At 46.4% G+C, this 17,873-nt stretch overlaps 1 protein-coding gene across 4 annotated transcripts in view; it reads left to right on the top strand.

The window, feature by feature from the left end:
- Positions 1-17,873, top strand: part of TP63 (tumor protein p63) — a 111,776-nt gene that overhangs the window by 23,664 nt on the left and 70,239 nt on the right. Inside the window, exon 4 of one of the 4 annotated variants that reach the window (XM_068954450.1) lies at positions 319-451. In XM_068954450.1, the coding sequence (XP_068810551.1) occupies positions 319-451 (133 nt within the window). Of the gene's footprint in view, positions 1-318; positions 452-3,899; positions 3,982-16,028; positions 16,290-17,873 lie in introns of those variants that run through there. The other 3 variants (XM_068954453.1, XM_068954452.1, XM_068954451.1) reach the window with 3 other exon arrangements.

The raw sequence follows: 17,873 nt of genomic DNA, 5'->3' as shown, positions 1-17,873 counted from the left end.
CTGTTTCCTTTCCTGACTTGCCATGACTGATGCTGAGACAGTTACTGCTATAAATCCTCCATGAGTTCTGTCTTTCAGTGATTTAACTCCTGTGCTCTTACCTGATTTTACTGGCCGTGCGAGTAAAAATGTCCCTCCAGGCCCAGCCCTCCTCAGGGGCTGCTAGTATAGCAGGTGGTGAGGCTAATGTTGAGGAGAAATCACTTACTTTGCCTTGGGAAGAGTCTGTGATCATGTCTAATGCCTCGGTGACACCCCAGCAGATGGGGGAAAAACAGAAGTTGGTCTGTTATAACTGCCTTACTCTATTCTTTTCAGGCCAATATGCTCAGTTCAGCCGATTGATTTGAATTTCATCGATGAACCATCTGAAAATGGCCCTACAAACAAAATAGAGATTAGCATGGACTGTGTCCGAGTACAGGATACAGAGCTGAGTGATCCAATGTGGGTGAGTCTTGAAAAGCATTTCCTAACCTTTGCCTTCCCTGGGGAAAGATGAGTTTTGCAAAAGTTATTCTTGTTGTGTTATGCCAGGGTTCTCTTCCTCCTTCTTGGTGGAGTTGTGGCTGTTGTCTCTGAGCAAGGAAGTCCCTTCTCTCTTTACCTGTTGTTTTTCCTCTCACAAGAACTAGTCTGGGGCATGGGTCTGTGAAGTGAGGGGTGGTGGCAATTAACAGCAGTGTCAATACTCTCTGGCTTAGCCAGACATATGTGCCCTGTGCCTTGTGGCTGCAAGGGGGAGCAGGTTGGCTCTTTACCTGCTCTTCCTCCTCTGCTAAAGCAATGGTAAGAGAGAGGGAGGAGGAGGTGAACAGAAAGAGGAACCATGGAGTCTCTTGCATTTGTCCAGCTTGCTTGGCTCTCCCTGCTTAGAGCTTGTTTCTGTGGCCTGAGGGTTAAAATAGTTGATGTTCTGGGTGATGTTGCGTTTTTCCTAACCAAAGGCCAAGACCTGAGGGTGTTCTTCACTGTCCTATTGTCCTCTTGAAGGCCAAATAAGAATGAAGACTTGGTTTTAGGCCATTGCTGTTTTCCTCCTTCCTTTTTCTCCAGATAAGTGAGGCTGGAGAGTGTTTCTAACAACTCTTGGTCATGAGCGTCTCACCAGTGTGGCTGGAGACTGCAATGCAGATTGGGCACTGGTGGTTACTGGTTCATTTGCCTTTGGCACAGACAGACTAGCTCTTTCTTATCGATAGTTCTAGTGAAGAAGTCAAGTATTACTTTTGCAGGCTGAGTGGGAGGCAGTTGTCGTCCCTCTTCTGCCTCTGTTCTTCCTGAATTTATATGTTTGGGGGTAAAAATTATGCATGGTTGTATAATATGCATGAACTTTTGTGTTGGTGTCTGTGGGATTTTTTTGTTCTTCTGTGTTTCCATCCTGAGAAACTGACAGTTCCCTGGATTACCGACTACCAGTTTTTATGTGCTCTACCACATGGCGTTGATTGGCAGTCTACATGCTGGCAGTGCTTGTAACTCAGAGAATCGCATCCATAAGGAAAAGAGCTCCCAGGTCTGATCGCAGTCCCCATCACAGAAGGCTTGACCTATTACTGCCCGTCTGGCGTGGCCGCTGAAACAGCGGAGGACAGGGTGGTGTTTTCCTCTTCTCTTGCAAGGTTGTGAAGGATAAAAAGGCTACATTGAGGTCAAGTATCTGCTGGGCTAATGTGATGAAGCTACTCCGAGTGCACAAGGGAGGGAGGTGACTAATGTCAAGTCTGGTTACTTCTTTATTTTTGGATCTAAATAACCATGTATTCAGGGTGGACTCGGAGGGGCAGGGTGCAAGACTTCAGTCAGCATCTGGATCTGAAAGGACATTTCTAATCTTTCTCCCATGTGGTAGCACAGCTCCAGTAAAATGATGTCCTTTCAGTAGCTGAAAGATTCTCCATGTTTAGAGAGCCTCCTGGCTTTCAGAGTGGGTCATGATGGTCTGTTTGAACTAACTACATTCTCTCACAAAACAGACCCCAACTCTTCTAAGTCTGTCAGCAGAAATGCTGCTCTCTCCATGCCCAAAATGTGGGCTTGCTGCACACACTGTGAGTGTTAGCAAAGCCTTCCCATTTCCAGTCTCTCTGCGCAGTCTGTGGAACACTGTGGTAACTGGGCAGGCTTGCTCAAAGCCCTTGTTCAGAGTCTCCCTCTCCTGTCTGTGGTGTGGAGAAACATTGGTGGAAAATCCCTTCTTCTTATCTTGTCTGAGCACTGTTGAAATGAGCACTAGGTCTGGGAGAGGGAGGCAGAGGCTTTTGCTGTGAAATTATTTCTTGCTTATGAGAGGTTTGATCTTGGCCTTGCAAGGAGGCATCTCTGAAGAGGCTGAGCTGTATGGTGCCTTTAAAGAATTATTTTTCCCTGACACAATAAAGTTGAAGGGAAATTCCATCCCATCCTTACCCTTACTGTAAGGCTGTGGCTCAGATACTCTGCTAAGGGCTGAGCATTCTCATGTTCATTTATAAATTTTCCAGTTCTCCTTCACTGGAAGACAGCACCTTCATTCAGTTGAGTGCTGCACAAAAGCCTTTACAAAGCAAAATATGCATCTCAAACTTGTGCAAACAGCCTGTCTTTTAAAATGAGGGCACCTCTTTTTACTCCCCTTACCACTACCACCTCCCTATAAATTAGCAAACATCCCTGACAGGTGACAACTCCCCCTTGCAGAGAAGTCAGTGTTTGCTTTGCTGTTTCTGGGGCTCGCAGCCGCTGCAGCTTGCATTGGCAGGGAATGTGTAGCCTGGAGCAAGGTGTTTGCTGTTTGTCGGCTTTAATTTGAAATACCTTACAATCCTCTTCCCCTCCAGCTTCTCTTTTCCTCTGGATAGCTTCAGGGCAATAGCTCCCCTTGCACCTGTCTGTCGTGTAACCTCAGCCATGTCACTTCTAGACACGAGGTGCCGCACGCACCTGATTGCAGCAAAAGAGTTGAAGAGGGCAGATAAACACAAAGGAATGCAGCAGAAACAGAGGGGCCCTAGGAGATGAACAGTGAGATCAAGACAGACTGCTTTTTATTACTAGATTTTTTTTTTTTCTTGGGGAAAGAGCAAGGCCAGCTTTTCTTCAAAATGTGCTACCATGTGAATCTGAAATGGGCACAAAGCAAATAATAAACTGGTTCATTCAAAGCATTTGACCTTCCATGGACTTTAAGACAATCACAATTGGCCTTTAAAATAAACATTGTACCTTTTGTGCAACTTATGGCTGAAAAGTGAGACTTTCAGCTATAAAAGATCCTTGATCCAGCCCTGGCCAAGTCTTGCGTTGGTGAGAGCTATGACTTTTTAAGTGCAGTCACTTGTTCACAACAGACTGGAGAGTGGGGAATGAGCTATGGCTTCAAACCAGTGCCTGAAGAAGCTGCTCTCATTTTCCTGCCCATAGGTAGAACAAGTCCTGCCCTGCTCAATACCGATGAGTTGTGTTCGTTGCCTTGAAACTGGAGTTCAGTGTGGAGAGACCTGGAAGAGAAGGTTGAATGAGAAAGAAACCCTTCTCCTCTTGAGCTACAACTTTATTTCTTACTGAGCTGAAACTTTGCAGTTCTCATGCATCTCAGGAAGAAATATTCTTCCTTTGTCCTGCAGAAGAAAGAAGTAGGAGAAATGGGAGAACTGCACTACCTTTGGATGAAAAGAGCTGGAGGGGAGGAGGGTTTGTGGGCCTGGTGTGAAATTAGGCAGTCAGCAGCCTTCCCCCATTTGTACGCCTTGTGACTAGCTCTTTCACAATGTCCTGTGTTGATGGTTTCTGGGCAGCCCATTTGTGAAGCTGTGTTGGCTGTGCCTTTTTCCACGGCAATGATGTTAACCACAGGCAGATTGGGAACCCCCTGCCCCAGTAGAAGTATCTCTTTTCACGTAGTTGGGAAGAGGGTGCTGGTAGTCTGTGTGGGGCGTGGAGAAGACTTAGTCTTTGCCATGGCACTGGAGGGGGAGGGAGCTACGGGTGGTCGGGAAGGTAAGTTGAATGCACATCCTTGTGGCCCGCTGGGTTTTGACGAAGAAGCTACTCAGCAGCATCTTAGGCAAGCGAGGCAGGAGCCAGCAGCTGTGGGATCTGCAGAGGGGTGACAGGAGGCTCACTCGATTCAAAGGGGACGCTGCTCCTCCTGCCTGGAGGCAGGCTGATCTCTAAGGTTTTCTTCTGTGGTGTTAGAAACCAGGTGATGTTATATGAAAAATGGGTTTCTTTTGAATGATTAAATGCCCTTGAGCTACTGGGAGGAAGGGATCCAGAGACCTCTCTCTAGGATTGCATATGTGGCAGTACAGTAACCTCTGTATCGCCTTGGAGCTCTCATGGCAAGCTGTTAGCCTGCTGGTTCACTCTGATGGCTGTATACCAGGTGCAAACTTGTTTTCCTTTGCCACCTCACATGAGTACCTTTGAAGTAGCCCACAGATGCTAAGATATGCTATTTTAGACCCAAACGAAGCTGATTTAGGTTAAGAAATTCAGTGGATGACGGTCTGAAAAAGTGTCTTTTTGTTTTTTGGGTTTTTTTGTTTTTCTCCCTCTCTTCCCCCCCCGCCCCCCCCCACCTTCCCCAAGGGCCTTGCAAAGTAGGGAAAGCTTGGAAAAGTTCTGGTCTAGAAAAATGAGTGCCTCCATCACAGCATTGTGCAGCTGGGCTCCAGGGACCCAGAAAACCTTTGTCAGTGGGAGCAGGAGTGCTGTCCGAAGTGATGGAGCAGTGGAGGATCAGCCCCCTCCCCCATGTACATACCTTCCTTTCATGCCCCTGAGCTAGCCATCCTCCCGCAGCCCCTTGCCTAACCAGTTCAGTGGAATGCCTTTTCACAGACAGTCGCTTTGGTCAGAGTTTTCTTAACCTGAATCTATCCCTCCTCACAGGAGAGGAAGAGAATTTCTCATCGGTGCTGAGGAAGGCAGACTTTATTCTTCCTTGACTTCTGTCTTCTGCTGTTGTGGGTATTTGCTCTTGTGTGTCTTGGGGAAGCCCAACTGAGCTGCATGCACTGCAGAGCTCCCCAAGGGTCTGGCTTTTCTCCTGGGGTGCTGGTGGGGGAGGGGGGGATAATGTCGTTTCAGGAGCACGCAGGGCTGAGGAGGTCCTTTTGGATTGGGATCTGCAACTTCATGGGCTGTGAGTGTCCCAAGGCTGGTGGCTAGAGACTTCACTGCTATAAACTTTCCGCCTAGGAGGCGGAGGAAAAACTAAACTTTGGGCAAGACTGTGGATGCAGTGTGGTAGGACATGGAGGTGCTGGGGCTGGTGCTCTCAGCCTTAGTCCTTGTTGAGCAGTCATGCCCATTACTAGATCTCAGAGTTAGTGTTTGATACTTCCCAGTGGGAACAAGAAACCTTTCTCAAGCATCTTCTTTAACCTGCTATAGGCTCTCAGAGGAGCCACCCCACATCAAGGTACCTTCTCGTGTAGCAACCCACAGACCTAGAGAGGAGCAGGTCTTTGCACCTACACAATGTGGGTTGGCAGTTAGCACAGGATACAGCCTACCACTTATCTTTCTCAGCCTTACCCTTGAATAAGCCAATTCAATACGTGAAGTCAGTGGCCACACACTGAATTTCTGTGCCCTTAGGAGCCTGTCACCTGTGTAGGCAGGGGGCTGTGGTCAGGGGCAGCACCAGGACTCTACTGTGCGAGTATATGATAGACAGAGAACAAGCAACCTGTTGCCCAGAAGGGATCGCAGTGTGTCTGTTGCGCCCTTTCCAATGCATTAATATTAACGCACAGGTTCTGATCTCAGTTAACTTTAATTGCTTGCTTAAAAGCATTTTGCTGGATCAGAAGAGAGCTCCACTTGCTGCCAGGTAATGGCTGAGGAAGTAGATGAAAGCTGATTATGGGTTGAAGAACTAAACGAAGGAGAGGCTGTCCCTGCATACAAGCAGGTAGCGTGGGCACATTGGCATGGCATGTGTGATGTGGCTGAGAGATGCAGGAAGAACGTCTCTGTGGAGAAGCTGACTAACATGTGGTGCGTTCTTCCCCTGGCTCTGGCAGGTGCTGAATTTAGTTGGGAAGTGGTTTTGCACCTGGAGGATAAAGCCAATTTGATAAGCAGACGCAGCAAAGTGAGTTGTGTGGCCATTTGTTTCCATGCCTAAGTATTCCTGAATTGGCTATAGAAAGAAAAGGAGGACTTTGTACAGCACAGATATGCGATCAAAGCTTTTATTAATGTCTGGTTTGTGCTTCAGAGAGTTTGAGGCTTGCCAAGTTTCTCTTCTGTGTGGGTATTTGTTTGTTCCGTAGCTGTGCAAAAAAAGTTGAGATTATGCAAAGGTATTTCCATAATGAGCGAATGTATTATTCTGTTGGAACCTTCCCTGCAGCACCTCTCTTGTTGGCAGTTGAACTCATAAGCTCTCCTGATTTAGACTTGGCTTTGTAATGCTGCTGAATGTTTAATCTTGTGCAGTATAGGTCCTTCCAAGTGATCCACTAATCACGTTTAGGGCTACAGATTCAAATCCAGAAATGGTCAATTCATTTGGTTGAAGGACGCACATAGAGAATGCATTTGTGCATTCAATTTAGGTAAAACAAAACATGAAGATTTTTCTCATTCTGAATGCGTAGTAGGGCTCCAAAGCTCTTTCTGTTTGTTTAAAATTTTTTCAATGGTTCCCTTTCCCTTGCTGTTGAGTGCTGGTTCTGGCTGTGGGCCAGAGCTGACTGCATTTCTTTTTGTAGGAAGGCAACCAATTAATGAGTACGGAGACAGTAAGTGTTTTATTTTTAGTGCCACTTCCCTGAATTCTTAATGATTTTGAGAAAAACAGGCGATCTGTCTGCTGTGGTATAGGTCATTTTGGAAGCATATTTAAAGTTCCTTTAAATAGTCTCACCCTTTAAGTATCTTGCTTTATATTCAGCTTGGGAGGGAATAAACTAATTTTAAGCTAGAAAGCAAAAACCTATTGGAAATAAGCCGGATGCAGTAGGGCGTTTTGCAGTCTGCTATACTATAAAGTCAGTGGCTGAAGTGAGTTGCATGTTTGTTCTGACCTGTCTCCTCTGGAGAATTGGCTTTAAATCCCCAGCTCATATTGGTGCATGTAGTTGAGATGAAGATTGCTGCAATTGCAAGTCCTCTGCCTATATGCAAATACCTTAGAACAAAAGAAGCAGTTGCTTCAGAAAACACGTCTTCCCAGAGCAACTAGGACTGCCTCCGAAGGTTTCCATGGTGCTGCACGTGCTTGTTGCTGAAGTATGAAGCAATAATGCATTAGTGCTTATTTTACATCTTTAAAAGGTCTGCACAAATGCTTAATTAAAAGGGATCTTGATCTCAGAGCAACAGACCGTAGGCACTTTTGCCTCCAGAGCAAGTTTAAAGTTTATGCTGTCTTGCAGGGAATTTTACTGTATATGTCTCTATACAGTTGATAGATTTTTTTTTTTAATGGTAAACATACTCCCCTTATTGTTTGTTGAGCTCTAACCCAATCAAAACATTCCCACAAGTGGTAAAGCCTTGCATCAGGCTGGTGCAGCTGGCCTTCCAGCCAGCTGCAAAGCACAGCTCTATGCAGCCAGAAGCAGCAGAGTGGCCATCCCCAAAGTTTGAGTTCATCCGGATTTGTCATCCGAGTTGGGGGCTGGGGTGGGAAAGGAGGCCCTTCTCTCTTTTTGTCTGTAAGGAGGGTGCTAAATCCAACTGTGCCTCTCCAGGCATATGAAAACGTTGCTTTGTGGCCACCCCTTGCATCAGTGCAGGGTGATGCTGTGTGGGAGCTCCCTCATGGCGAAGGCGAACCGAGGGTATGGCCCCGTGAGAGCGGCACTCTGCTGTTTAGTCCGAGGTGGCCCAAGCACCTCTGCCTGGCAACCAGCTGCAGTGCCTAGCTTTGCCTCTTGAAAGTCTCATCTTGTATTAATTCAGCTTCTTGCCTTGGAGAAGGCCGGGTGCACCAAGAGTCTTGCTAGATATGTCACTTTGTGGTTCTATGGATCCTGCCTGTGGTCCCCTTAATGACTGCTTTTTTCCCTTCACTATTTTGTAAGAAGGCTTTTGGACTAGGTAATCCACTTTCCCCTGGATGTATCTGCTGTCTGTCTTCTGCATCACCTTCGTTGATTTGATAGCATTTAAATTAATGAGGGAGTGAATTGTCAGGCAGTCATGGAAAGTTAAATCAGTCTCTGCGAAGCGTGGATTAAGGAGTGGTTTGTGGCCTGTGTTAGTTCACTTGCTGCTGAAGGAACCCTTCGCTAATCGGCACCTGAATTTGCAGAGTTTAATGAAAGATCAAAGGAGTTCTGAGTAACAAGTGTAACTAAGTTGACTTTAAAAATGTTGACTTTAAAAATGTTTGGGGTTTGTTTGTTTGTTTTATCTCCAGCCTCTAAACACAAGGAAAAGATTCCCCAAAGCACCCTTCTTTCTCTGGGCACGACTAGATAACAAGGAACTTGCAGTGATGCATTTAAATTTAGGCAAGTCAGAAACTAAAGTGGTGTTAAGGCAGGCGGAAATACCATGCAATTCTTCTGGGGAAAGTCTCTGGCGAAATAACTGGGACCTGGGATGCAGTTCACAGCATGCGTATTAACTGGTAGCGGAGTCGGCAGCAAACACCACCCGTCTTTGCTAATGGGGGAAAGAAAACACAGTCTGTGCTTTGAAGACCTCCTGGCCCAGAATTGGGGAAAGCGCCTCCTTGGGGGTGGCGCGTCGGAGGCCGCCAGCCACCCTCCTTAGGGTGGCGTGTCAGGCACGGATGTGGTCTCCAGCGGCTGTTGTGATACCAGCGGTGGACATGGCATATGAGAGCAGCCAGGAGGGCACCTAGGCAAAGGCCCGCAATGCAAAATTAAATGTTTTTGTATAGAAAAAAACAAGGAGCAAAATACGCTCCCCGGCTGCCTTTGGCCGCTGGCTGGGAGCGTTGCGATAGTGCCTGGAAGCCCTCAGCTGCGATTAGCCTCCCCCCATGCCGGGCCCGGAGGCTTTACAATCGCACAGCAAACACGAGACAACAGGTGGGTGTCATAAACAGACTGGGGGAATATAAGGTGACGCCGATGCGCTCGTGTGATGAGTGCGGATGGCCAGCAACTGCAGGGTCAGGGTTTCACCAGCGGCTGTGGAGACTGATCTCAAATTATTGCAACCTGATGACTTCTTTTTAATTTTTATTTATTTATTTAAAATACTGAGTTACTGTACGAGGCTGTGGGGGAAGGGAGCTGGTGACATCGTTCCGGCCAGCCTGTACTAACTGCTTTGACTGTGCTTTTATTAACAGTTGTGCATTTCCTGTAAGTAATCTGTAGTTTACACAAGATAAGGGAAGCACAACACTTTCTCCTCAGCTGGTTACGTAAGAGCAAACCTGGACTGTCAACAGTTGCTTCTCTTGTAATTAAAAACAAAGGTTCCCTAATCTGTCACTATCTCCCGCTTTTCCCTTTCAGCTTTCTCTTTCTCTGGCTGGAGCGTCTTGTCTCGTGCTGGAATGTGGGTTTGTGCCATGTGCCGAAGCCTCCTGCCGCCGTCCCCCCTCCAACTGCAGGGTCTGGGGCTGTTTGCACCCACATGGTGACCCCACAATTTGTGACTTTTTCTCTCTTTAGGTGGCTTGTATTTGAACTCTGTGGGGGGCTTCTGCCGGCAGGCTCGTGGAGGCAGCTGGACCTGGGCGCCCTTGCTCTGCAGAGCACGGCTCCTTGTCCTGGTCACTTGTGCGCCTCGTTTTTCACGTTTGCAAATTCCGTGGCAAGCGTGTGTGTGTGTGGCATGCTGTGTTGAGCACCCAAAGCTCTTCAGGCAGAAGTGCAGTCTGAACGTTGAGGGCTGTTATTCAGGCAAAATAGTTGCTGACGGCAGAGGCTTGAACCCCAAAAGGCAGCCAGTCTCTGTGCAAACTCTCTGCTCAAGTATCTGCTGACCCGTAGTTTTGCACCCATCAGTGCAAAAGTGTTTGCTCAAGTGTCTGCTGACCAGTGGTTTTGCCTGCTGACCAGCAGGCTTGCAAAAATCTATTTGCCCGCAGACGGTTGCTTCCTTTTTATCTATAACTTTCTAGTGGAAACAACTGCTCTTTAATTATTACAGTAGAAAATAGTGGAAAACTAAGATAGATAAAAGGAGTGCCAGGCATAAAATGCAGGGCAAAGCTTTCTCATGATAAATGGTCTCCACACTGAGTTGCCCCACACCTAATGCTTTCTGGATGCTGCACAACACACAGCGTTGCCTACTTGGTGTCCATCCTGCGTAGCAGCCCCGGCTGTGGGCAGGGAACTGCTCGTTGTGGTGGGGATGGCCTCCCTAGGTGGCAGTGGGAGAAAGAATTTGAAGGGGTTGCGATCATGCAGAGGGGAGGAAAGAAGTGGGGACCTTGCATCATCTTGGCTGGAGAGATGAATCTCTCTAGAGGAGTGTCTTGCTCGCTTATTAAACGGCGCATGGCAGCTGGAGGGCAAGGGTCCTCAGGGGCTGTGCACACTGTCCTAAACCAATATTGCATAGCAGTTGTGAAGGGAACTGGTTTTGTTTCACAATTCCTTTCCTCCTTCCCTCTCCCTGCTCCCCCACATAGTGTTATCTCTTGACATGATGCCATTAACTCCCTAATTAGCCCTAGGGGTGTTCTGGGGAGATAACAAGGCTATAGGAGCTCAAATAAGCAGCGTGTGCAGATGTTTACCCAGGGTCGGAGGGCAGACCTGTTGTGACAGCCGATTGCACTGGAGAGGGCATGCTGCTCTGGGGAAGGAAAAGCCAACCTGTGCTGTGGGTAGCAACCAGGAACAGGGCTTTTGTGTCCTCAGCAAGTCATCTTTCCCCCCACAATTTACAGAATGGACTGCACCTAGTCTTGGAAAAGTGCAATTTGAAGCCCTTGAAAGGAAGGATTGATCTTCAATATGAAGCCCTTAAAAACAGGGTATGTTTCTAGTCTGAAACTTCATGCACTTAAAAAACAAAAAAAAAAAATTTTTTTCTTGTTTTCAAAGGAAATTCTGGGCATCAATCCCATACCTCAGTTAGTGGTAGGGAAGCCACAAGTGCATCAAGCTTTGCCACCACATATAGCTCAGATCTGGATAAAGCAGAGCAATTAACCCTGCAAGCGCTGGGAATGCAGGTCTCTATCCTACATACGGATAAGCTGCACCTCCCATGCAGTGCCACAGAGAAACTGGCCCATTCTGCGCATGAAGCTGCAGCTGGTTGCTTTGGTCAGCAGTGGGCAGGAGGTTGCCTCTCAGCAGCATCTCTTTCTTGAGTAGGTGAAGGTAGTTGGTTTTCAGCTGGTTGTTGTTATTGTTGATGTGGTTTGGTTTTTTTTTTGTTTGGTCTTGCTGTTGATTTTGAAAGGGGAAGAATATTTTAGAATTTGTTGGGGAGTCCCTTCCCCCCTTCCCCCCCCCCCCCCCCCCCGGGCTTGGTTTGAGCAAGGCCAGCTGACCAGCTCTGCCACAGGTTTCAGGAAGGAAGGGTGGCGTTTTAAGTTTTTGAAGGTTATTTTCTTATTGCTCTTTAAGCTGGCCACGTGCTCTTGCCATTTATCGTGTGTGGCCCCATAAAGTCTTCACTGGAAAAAACTCACAAAGCGAATTGGCAGAGGCACATTTTTGAGCATTCAGCAGTTATTCAGATGTAACAAACAAAAACCCCACGTTCTATTTTTTCCTCCTCCTTCTGTTATCTTAGTCCTAATTTGTAAACATTTCTGAGCTGAGTGAATGTCACAGTCCGTGGTGACGCGGTTGATCCAGGTGCTATTTTTATCATGGTGTGGAGAGGTTTGAGCAGATTTTGTTGTTGTAGTTTGATCTGCAGGAAATTCTGCATGAACCACCTAACAAGCAGGAAGGTGTGTACACATGCAAACACCCCATTCTACAAGAAATTACATAATCTCCAATTAAAAAGATTTGTGGCAATGACATTTTTAATCGTCATGACTTTAGCGCAGTTATCTTACAGTTGGGAAGGGTTAGTGAGGACTTGCCAGTGATACCAGTGAGATGCTGGAACAGAGCAGCATGTAACAGCATGGGGAAAGCGTATTCAAAAGAGGAACCTGAATTAATAGTTTGGCTTGGCTGAGGCCTCGCTTTAGAAACTTAGTTTTTTTTGTTTGTGTATTTGTTTTTCAACATGCCAGTGGGATCCACAAAGTGTTATTGGAAACTTTCCAGAATAGCTGAGGCAGTCATGCTAGTGTTCCAGCTGAAACTTTCAAATCTAGGAAACTAAAAATCAGAATTGCTAGTTAAAGTATTGGAGGTTAGGATCTCGCTTTAAAAAGGCTTCCCTTACAGAGGCTGAGAGCTGCTTTGCTTTTAAGTTCAAATTGAGTATCCAAAACTTGAAGCACAAGGTATTGCACAATTCCTGATGCTTTGAGTTGATTTATTTTCCAGTTTATTCTTTTTTAAAAAAAGACTTATAAAAAGATATGACCTCTATCTACAAAGCGTGTCTTGCACTTTGACTGCATGTTAACAACACAACTGATGTTGATGTTTTCTTTGGAAAGCTGTTCAGAAGGCTCAAATAAATGATAATTATCATTGTCCCATTGCTGACAAGTGAGCATGTAGTTTGAAGGGGGGCTCCTCTTGGTCACAAAGCCATTTAAACATATTCTATTTCTGGAAGTCAAGTTTGCCTCTGAGAGTTTAAGAGATGCTGCCTCACTGCTATTACATAGTTGGAGACTCTTCTGGGTCTATTTCCTTTTTACCTCCTCAAAAGGAGTAAGGGAAACAAATATGGAGCCCTGAGACGCTGTGTGAGAGGCACGTGTGTATCTGGGCTGCACCACCCAGCGCTGATGGACGCTCGCGGATGCAGCCTTGCAGCTCCGAGCTGCTTTTGCCCGTGTCAGTTCTGTTCCCTCCTTCTGCTCTGGGTAGGGAGGTGGATCTGGGGATGCATGATTTGAAAAAAGCCACGTATCCTGCATCTACTTCAAGAGGACCATACAAGCTAATGCTTCTGAGACAGAGAGCCAACTCTGGGCTCTGTGTATAGAGGGCAGGGATTTGTGTTGACATGTCAATATATTCATGCTGTATATGCTTCTCTTCATATTGCCATGCAGATATCTTTGGATAAACTTTTGCATCTGGGTGTTGCTTCACTCACAACCACCTCCAGCCACCTGTGGAACAGAAGATAGCAGATACTTAACATAACAGTGTTGCATTAATGACTTGGAACTGGAAAAAAAGGAGGATCTTCTGAGTTTTATAGCACAGCTAGTAAAAGAGGTTTTTGCAGTGACTTGCTTGGTTAGGAGATGTGTATGTATATGTATCTTTCTTTTCTCTTTTCTTCCACTCCATAATTTTTGAAGTCACAGGCCAGTATCAAAAACTTGACAGAATTAAGGGGTTAGAATGGTCACAGTCCTCCAAGATTAATGATCCTATTAATACTTGCAGTGTAATTTTTTTTCCTCATTATTAGATAGCAGAGAATCTGCAGGTGACTTCTAGCTTGATGTCCAGCTCCGTGCAAGATTTGTAGTTGTGCTGCTCCTAAAGGGACCTGTTTAGCTAACAGCTGCTCCCTGGAAACCTTGTCTATATCTCAAGACTAGTACTTGTATGTGGGTGTCTTTTTTCTTTTCTTTTCTTTTCTTTTTTTTGCTTGTACCTGCCTTGGATGAGGTCACATAAATGCACACAGCTTAGCCCCTGGTGTGAAGATGGTAAGAAAGGGAAGGGGCTGCAGCCGTGGTAGTTGCATTGTTCCTGTGATGCAGGAAACCTGTTATGTGCTCAGGAGTCACTTGCTGGTAGCTTGGTAGGTAATTGAGGAGCACTGCAGGTGTGTGGAGCTCCAGCCTGAGCTGAGATGTTGCTGCTGGTGGTAGGTAGGACTCCCCTTTGCTTGGGAGGGCTCTGTGTACAGTGTTACTCCCTGGAGGCGCCCTCCAGTGTATTGTCCTCAGCAAGAAGGAATGGGGAAGGTGCACTGCAAATGCTTGCAAACTTTTGCTCTTGTGCCTAGGAGCAGTCTGAGCCATGCTCACGGGGTTACAGCTAAATGAGATAACTGAACTCTTTGCTGTGGCAAGGAGCTGTGCAGGGAAGGGAGGGCATTGCGTTCCTGTGTTGCTCTGTCTGCTCTGGTGCCTGCCCTGCTCCTTTATTGCTCAGGTGTTTGTTCCTTCCTGAAAAAGGTTTTGCTGCCTCTTATTAGTGCCAGTTTTGTGAATGCATTGCCTTCCTCTAGTCTGGAAAGAGGCTGGTGCATGGGTGCAATGTCCTTTAATTTGTAAGTGGGCAGGAAGTCAGTGGTGGCTCCTTCTGTAATAAAGCGGAGCAGGTTACCTAGAGAGCTGTTCAGGAGCCTGTATTCCCAAGCAGCACAAGTGATTTGGCTCCATGTGAACCTAGTGTGCCTCTTCTTCTTCGTACAACGAAGAAATTGGGGTTAGATGATGCTCAAAGGTGAGGGAACCAGTGTAGCTGGGAACAGGACCAGCTCCTTGGGCAGAGTGCTCGGCTCTGCAGAAGGCTTTGGCTGGGCATCGGGCTGCTGTGGCAGAACTGAGGTGCCATCCCGGCTCTGCACCGGGAGGCCCTCTGCCTGCCGCAAAGCACCCGCAGGTCAGCCGCTCGTGACTCGGAGCAGGAGGTTTGGTTTTCGTCATGAGCGGTTGCAGTCATGAGGGTAGTTATCAATTGGCAATTGATCTGCTTCAAAATAGGTCCTCAAATAAAAGTCCTGAAGCACTGTCATTAGGCTGGAAGGGCAGGCGGTTGCTCTGATCTGGATGTTTGGTTTCCCCTCTCCCCCTTCCCCACCCCTTTCAAAAAGGTGTTTTGTTTCCCCTTGTTTGACGGAGCTTACGCCGCGCTTCAGAAGCAGGCAAAATTAGCTGTCTTTTGTTCTCTCTGTGCATCCCGCTGGCTTGGTGAGACAGCACCAGACCCCTTGCAGTGGGGCGTTGCGAAGCCGTGCTGCGAGCAGCCTAGCACCGTAGCCGTCCCGGCAAGACCTTGCAGCACGCCCGCTGGCTCCGCGGACAGCGGTGGCTGGCTCCAGCCCATGCTCTGGGGCTCCTGGTGTCTCTGCTTCTGGAACTGCAGCAGGAGCAGGAATTTAACTTGTTCCTTCTGACTAAAATCACAGCGTGACAATTTCTGATCTGCCTTTTTATTTGCTCCGTTTTCCCACAGGTTGAGTCTGGCTGGACTAATGAGTTAGCTCTTTTCCTAGCTGTCTTTTCAAAAGCTTAGTTGCTGTGGGCATAGTGTTCAGGTCGTTTTTTACTGAGGAGTGTCTGGTAATTTGAGTGTATATTTCTCTCATATATTAGTTCTGCAAGTGCTTAGAATCATGAGTCCCTTAAACTTTTTTTTTAAACAACTTCTATTTGTAAGTGAGTGTATTTTAAGACTTACTACAGTGATGAGAGTGGAATGAGTTAGAAGCAATTGCAGAGCAGAGAAGAAATGTAGTTAGCATGAAGTCCTGTAAGCGCAGGAACTAGTAGCTGTGAGTATGGGTGAAAGAGTGTGTAGAGAATAAAGCATGTAGATGTGTCATGGTATATGAAACAGTAATTGCTTCTCGGAAGGTTCCTCGGTATTTTTGTCCAGAAACTGCAAGCCGCAGCAACCAGAGTCACAGCTGTGTTGCTGCGCTGCCGATCTCAAACGCTGCATCTTGATCCCTTTTTGAACAGTTTGGGATTTGGTAGCAGAGAAGCCTGTTCCCGAAGAAGACCCTGGAGTCTCCTCAGAAAATAAATAAATAGAAGTTTCTCCGAGCCTCATTTTGAGTGACTCCATGGCTATCTTTTGAGTTCCCAAACTTGAAAAGTGACGGGAAAGTTTTAGTTTTCTTTCTTTCTTTTTTTTTTTCCTCCTGTGTGGTTTTTCTTTTTCTTTTTTTTGGGGGGGGGGTGGGTAGGTCTCCCCCCCCCCCTTCCCTTTGCCTTTTAGAGATTGGTGATAAGGAATTCTAACTACTTAATGAGATGGGAGAGGCCTCTCTCCATTGGAGTGGAGGACTCCAGGTGGCACTTTGACAGATTGGACAGGTAAAGCAGGAGAGCCCCACCTCCTCCTCCTTGCCTATAGTTAGGTATATAAGGAAAACTTAAATTATGCAGAGAGGCACACTCTTGAGTCCTGTTATCTTCCAAGTAGCATCACATATTTTTAGGGTCTTCGAGGGGGTGGGAGGTGTTTGTCAAAATCCTGGAGCCTGAAGAAAGAACAGCAGCATTGATCAATTTGACTGCTAACATGTTGTACCTGGAAAACAATGCCCAGTCCCAGTATAGCGAGGTAAGGATTCTGGGTTTGAGCTATGATACTTAAAATATATTTTATTTTTAGTGAACTTGTGCAAATTTCTTCACCCCTGTAGTCTTGAAGTTAGGTATGGAATATACTTTTTTTTTTGGAAACTTTTTTGCAAATGGCAAGCAGAGTTTGTTGGGCTAGGTATTGGAATGAGAATGAACTTACAGTCTTTGTTTGGGACAGTAAATATGTTTTGAGCACCTTTAATTGGCCAAACATAATTTTTTTTTCATTGGAGAAGTCAGGCAGAGTAATCGCCTGCTGTGGACAATGCATGCAGATTGCATTCCTGTAGTTGTAGGAACGGTATCCGTGTTGACTACGTTATAACTCATTAACTAGCCTTTTTATTGCCGAAATTGCCGCTCATTGTTAGAAGTGAACAGTGTTTAGGAAGTAAACTAAAAATGCATTAGAAACCCCATCTTAGGTTACCTTTTTAAGTAAAATAATATGCAAACAAAGGTTGTCTGCCGCAAATGTTGTGTTAGCGTTCACACCAATAACCCTTTTACACGGTGCTATTAGTATCTTGTCCTGTGATTTGCAGCAGCAAGATGTTTTACATGGGGTATCTGTTTAAACATATTATATGAGGATAACTTCACATACCATATATGCATTTTGCTTTCTGTGACCTTTAGCGCTAGATGGGTGCTGGTGGAACAGGAGCTTAAAATTCAGCTTAGCTTTTTATTTTAAGTCGCCTGGGTAGATATTTTGTAAGGTGGAAGTAGAGAGCTGGCACATACTGTGCAAATCTTTGAGGAAGTTACCTGGGGTTGAGGGAGATCTAACAACAATATTGGTTTACATTCCAGAGGAGACAGCAGCTGTGTTGACACTCGTCTGAATGGCAAGGCGGCAGCAGCAGCAGTGTGTGTGTGCGCGTGCGAGTGTGTGTGTATTCCTGGTGAAAATGCTTCAAGTGGAGTGCACAGGATATAAGACCTGAAGCAGGCAGAAGCTCAGCCACTTGGAAAACAAAACAAAATAGGAATTCCAAGGCTGAGCGTACGCATAGGGGATGTGTTAGCCGGAGAGGGAAAAGCCTGTTAAATGTGCACTTGGGACTTGCACACCTGGGATGGCAGGTTTGTAACTCGGAGAAAGCAACACGGTAAATTGAAACCTGTGTGCTTTCCAGGTCCCTTCTTTTTCAGGGAGTGTAAACATGCGGTATGTACTTGGTTCCTAACTGCCTCTTCCACACATAAGACAGTAACTTTGTGATTTCCACCCCCCCCCCCCTTCCTTTCCCCCAGGTTAATTATAAACTCTTAAATGCGGAGAGAGCACTTCTCAGGCAGACTGTTTGCTTGGCATTATTTGTCTCCTGCTATCTGATCAACTTTCGCTGAATAGCAGCGGTTGGGTTGGGAGTCCCTATGGTTGACTTGCTGGGCTCATCTGTCAGAAGCGATGCACTCAGTGTTCTTCGCTCCGCTTAAATGCTGTTCATCACAGCAGCAGTCAGTGGAGTTTTTTTAAAAGGCCTTTGCTTTTATTCCCCCCCCCCCCCCCCCCCGCCTTTTGGATTTGAATCCTATGCTCTGACTTCTTTCA

The sequence above is a fragment of the Struthio camelus genome, chromosome 9, assembly GCF_040807025.1.
Source record: "Struthio camelus isolate bStrCam1 chromosome 9, bStrCam1.hap1, whole genome shotgun sequence".
Taxonomy (NCBI): domain Eukaryota; kingdom Metazoa; phylum Chordata; class Aves; order Struthioniformes; family Struthionidae; genus Struthio; species Struthio camelus.
The sequence above is the reverse complement of the archived record's forward strand: the minus strand, read 5'-3'. Positions and strand labels throughout refer to the sequence as shown.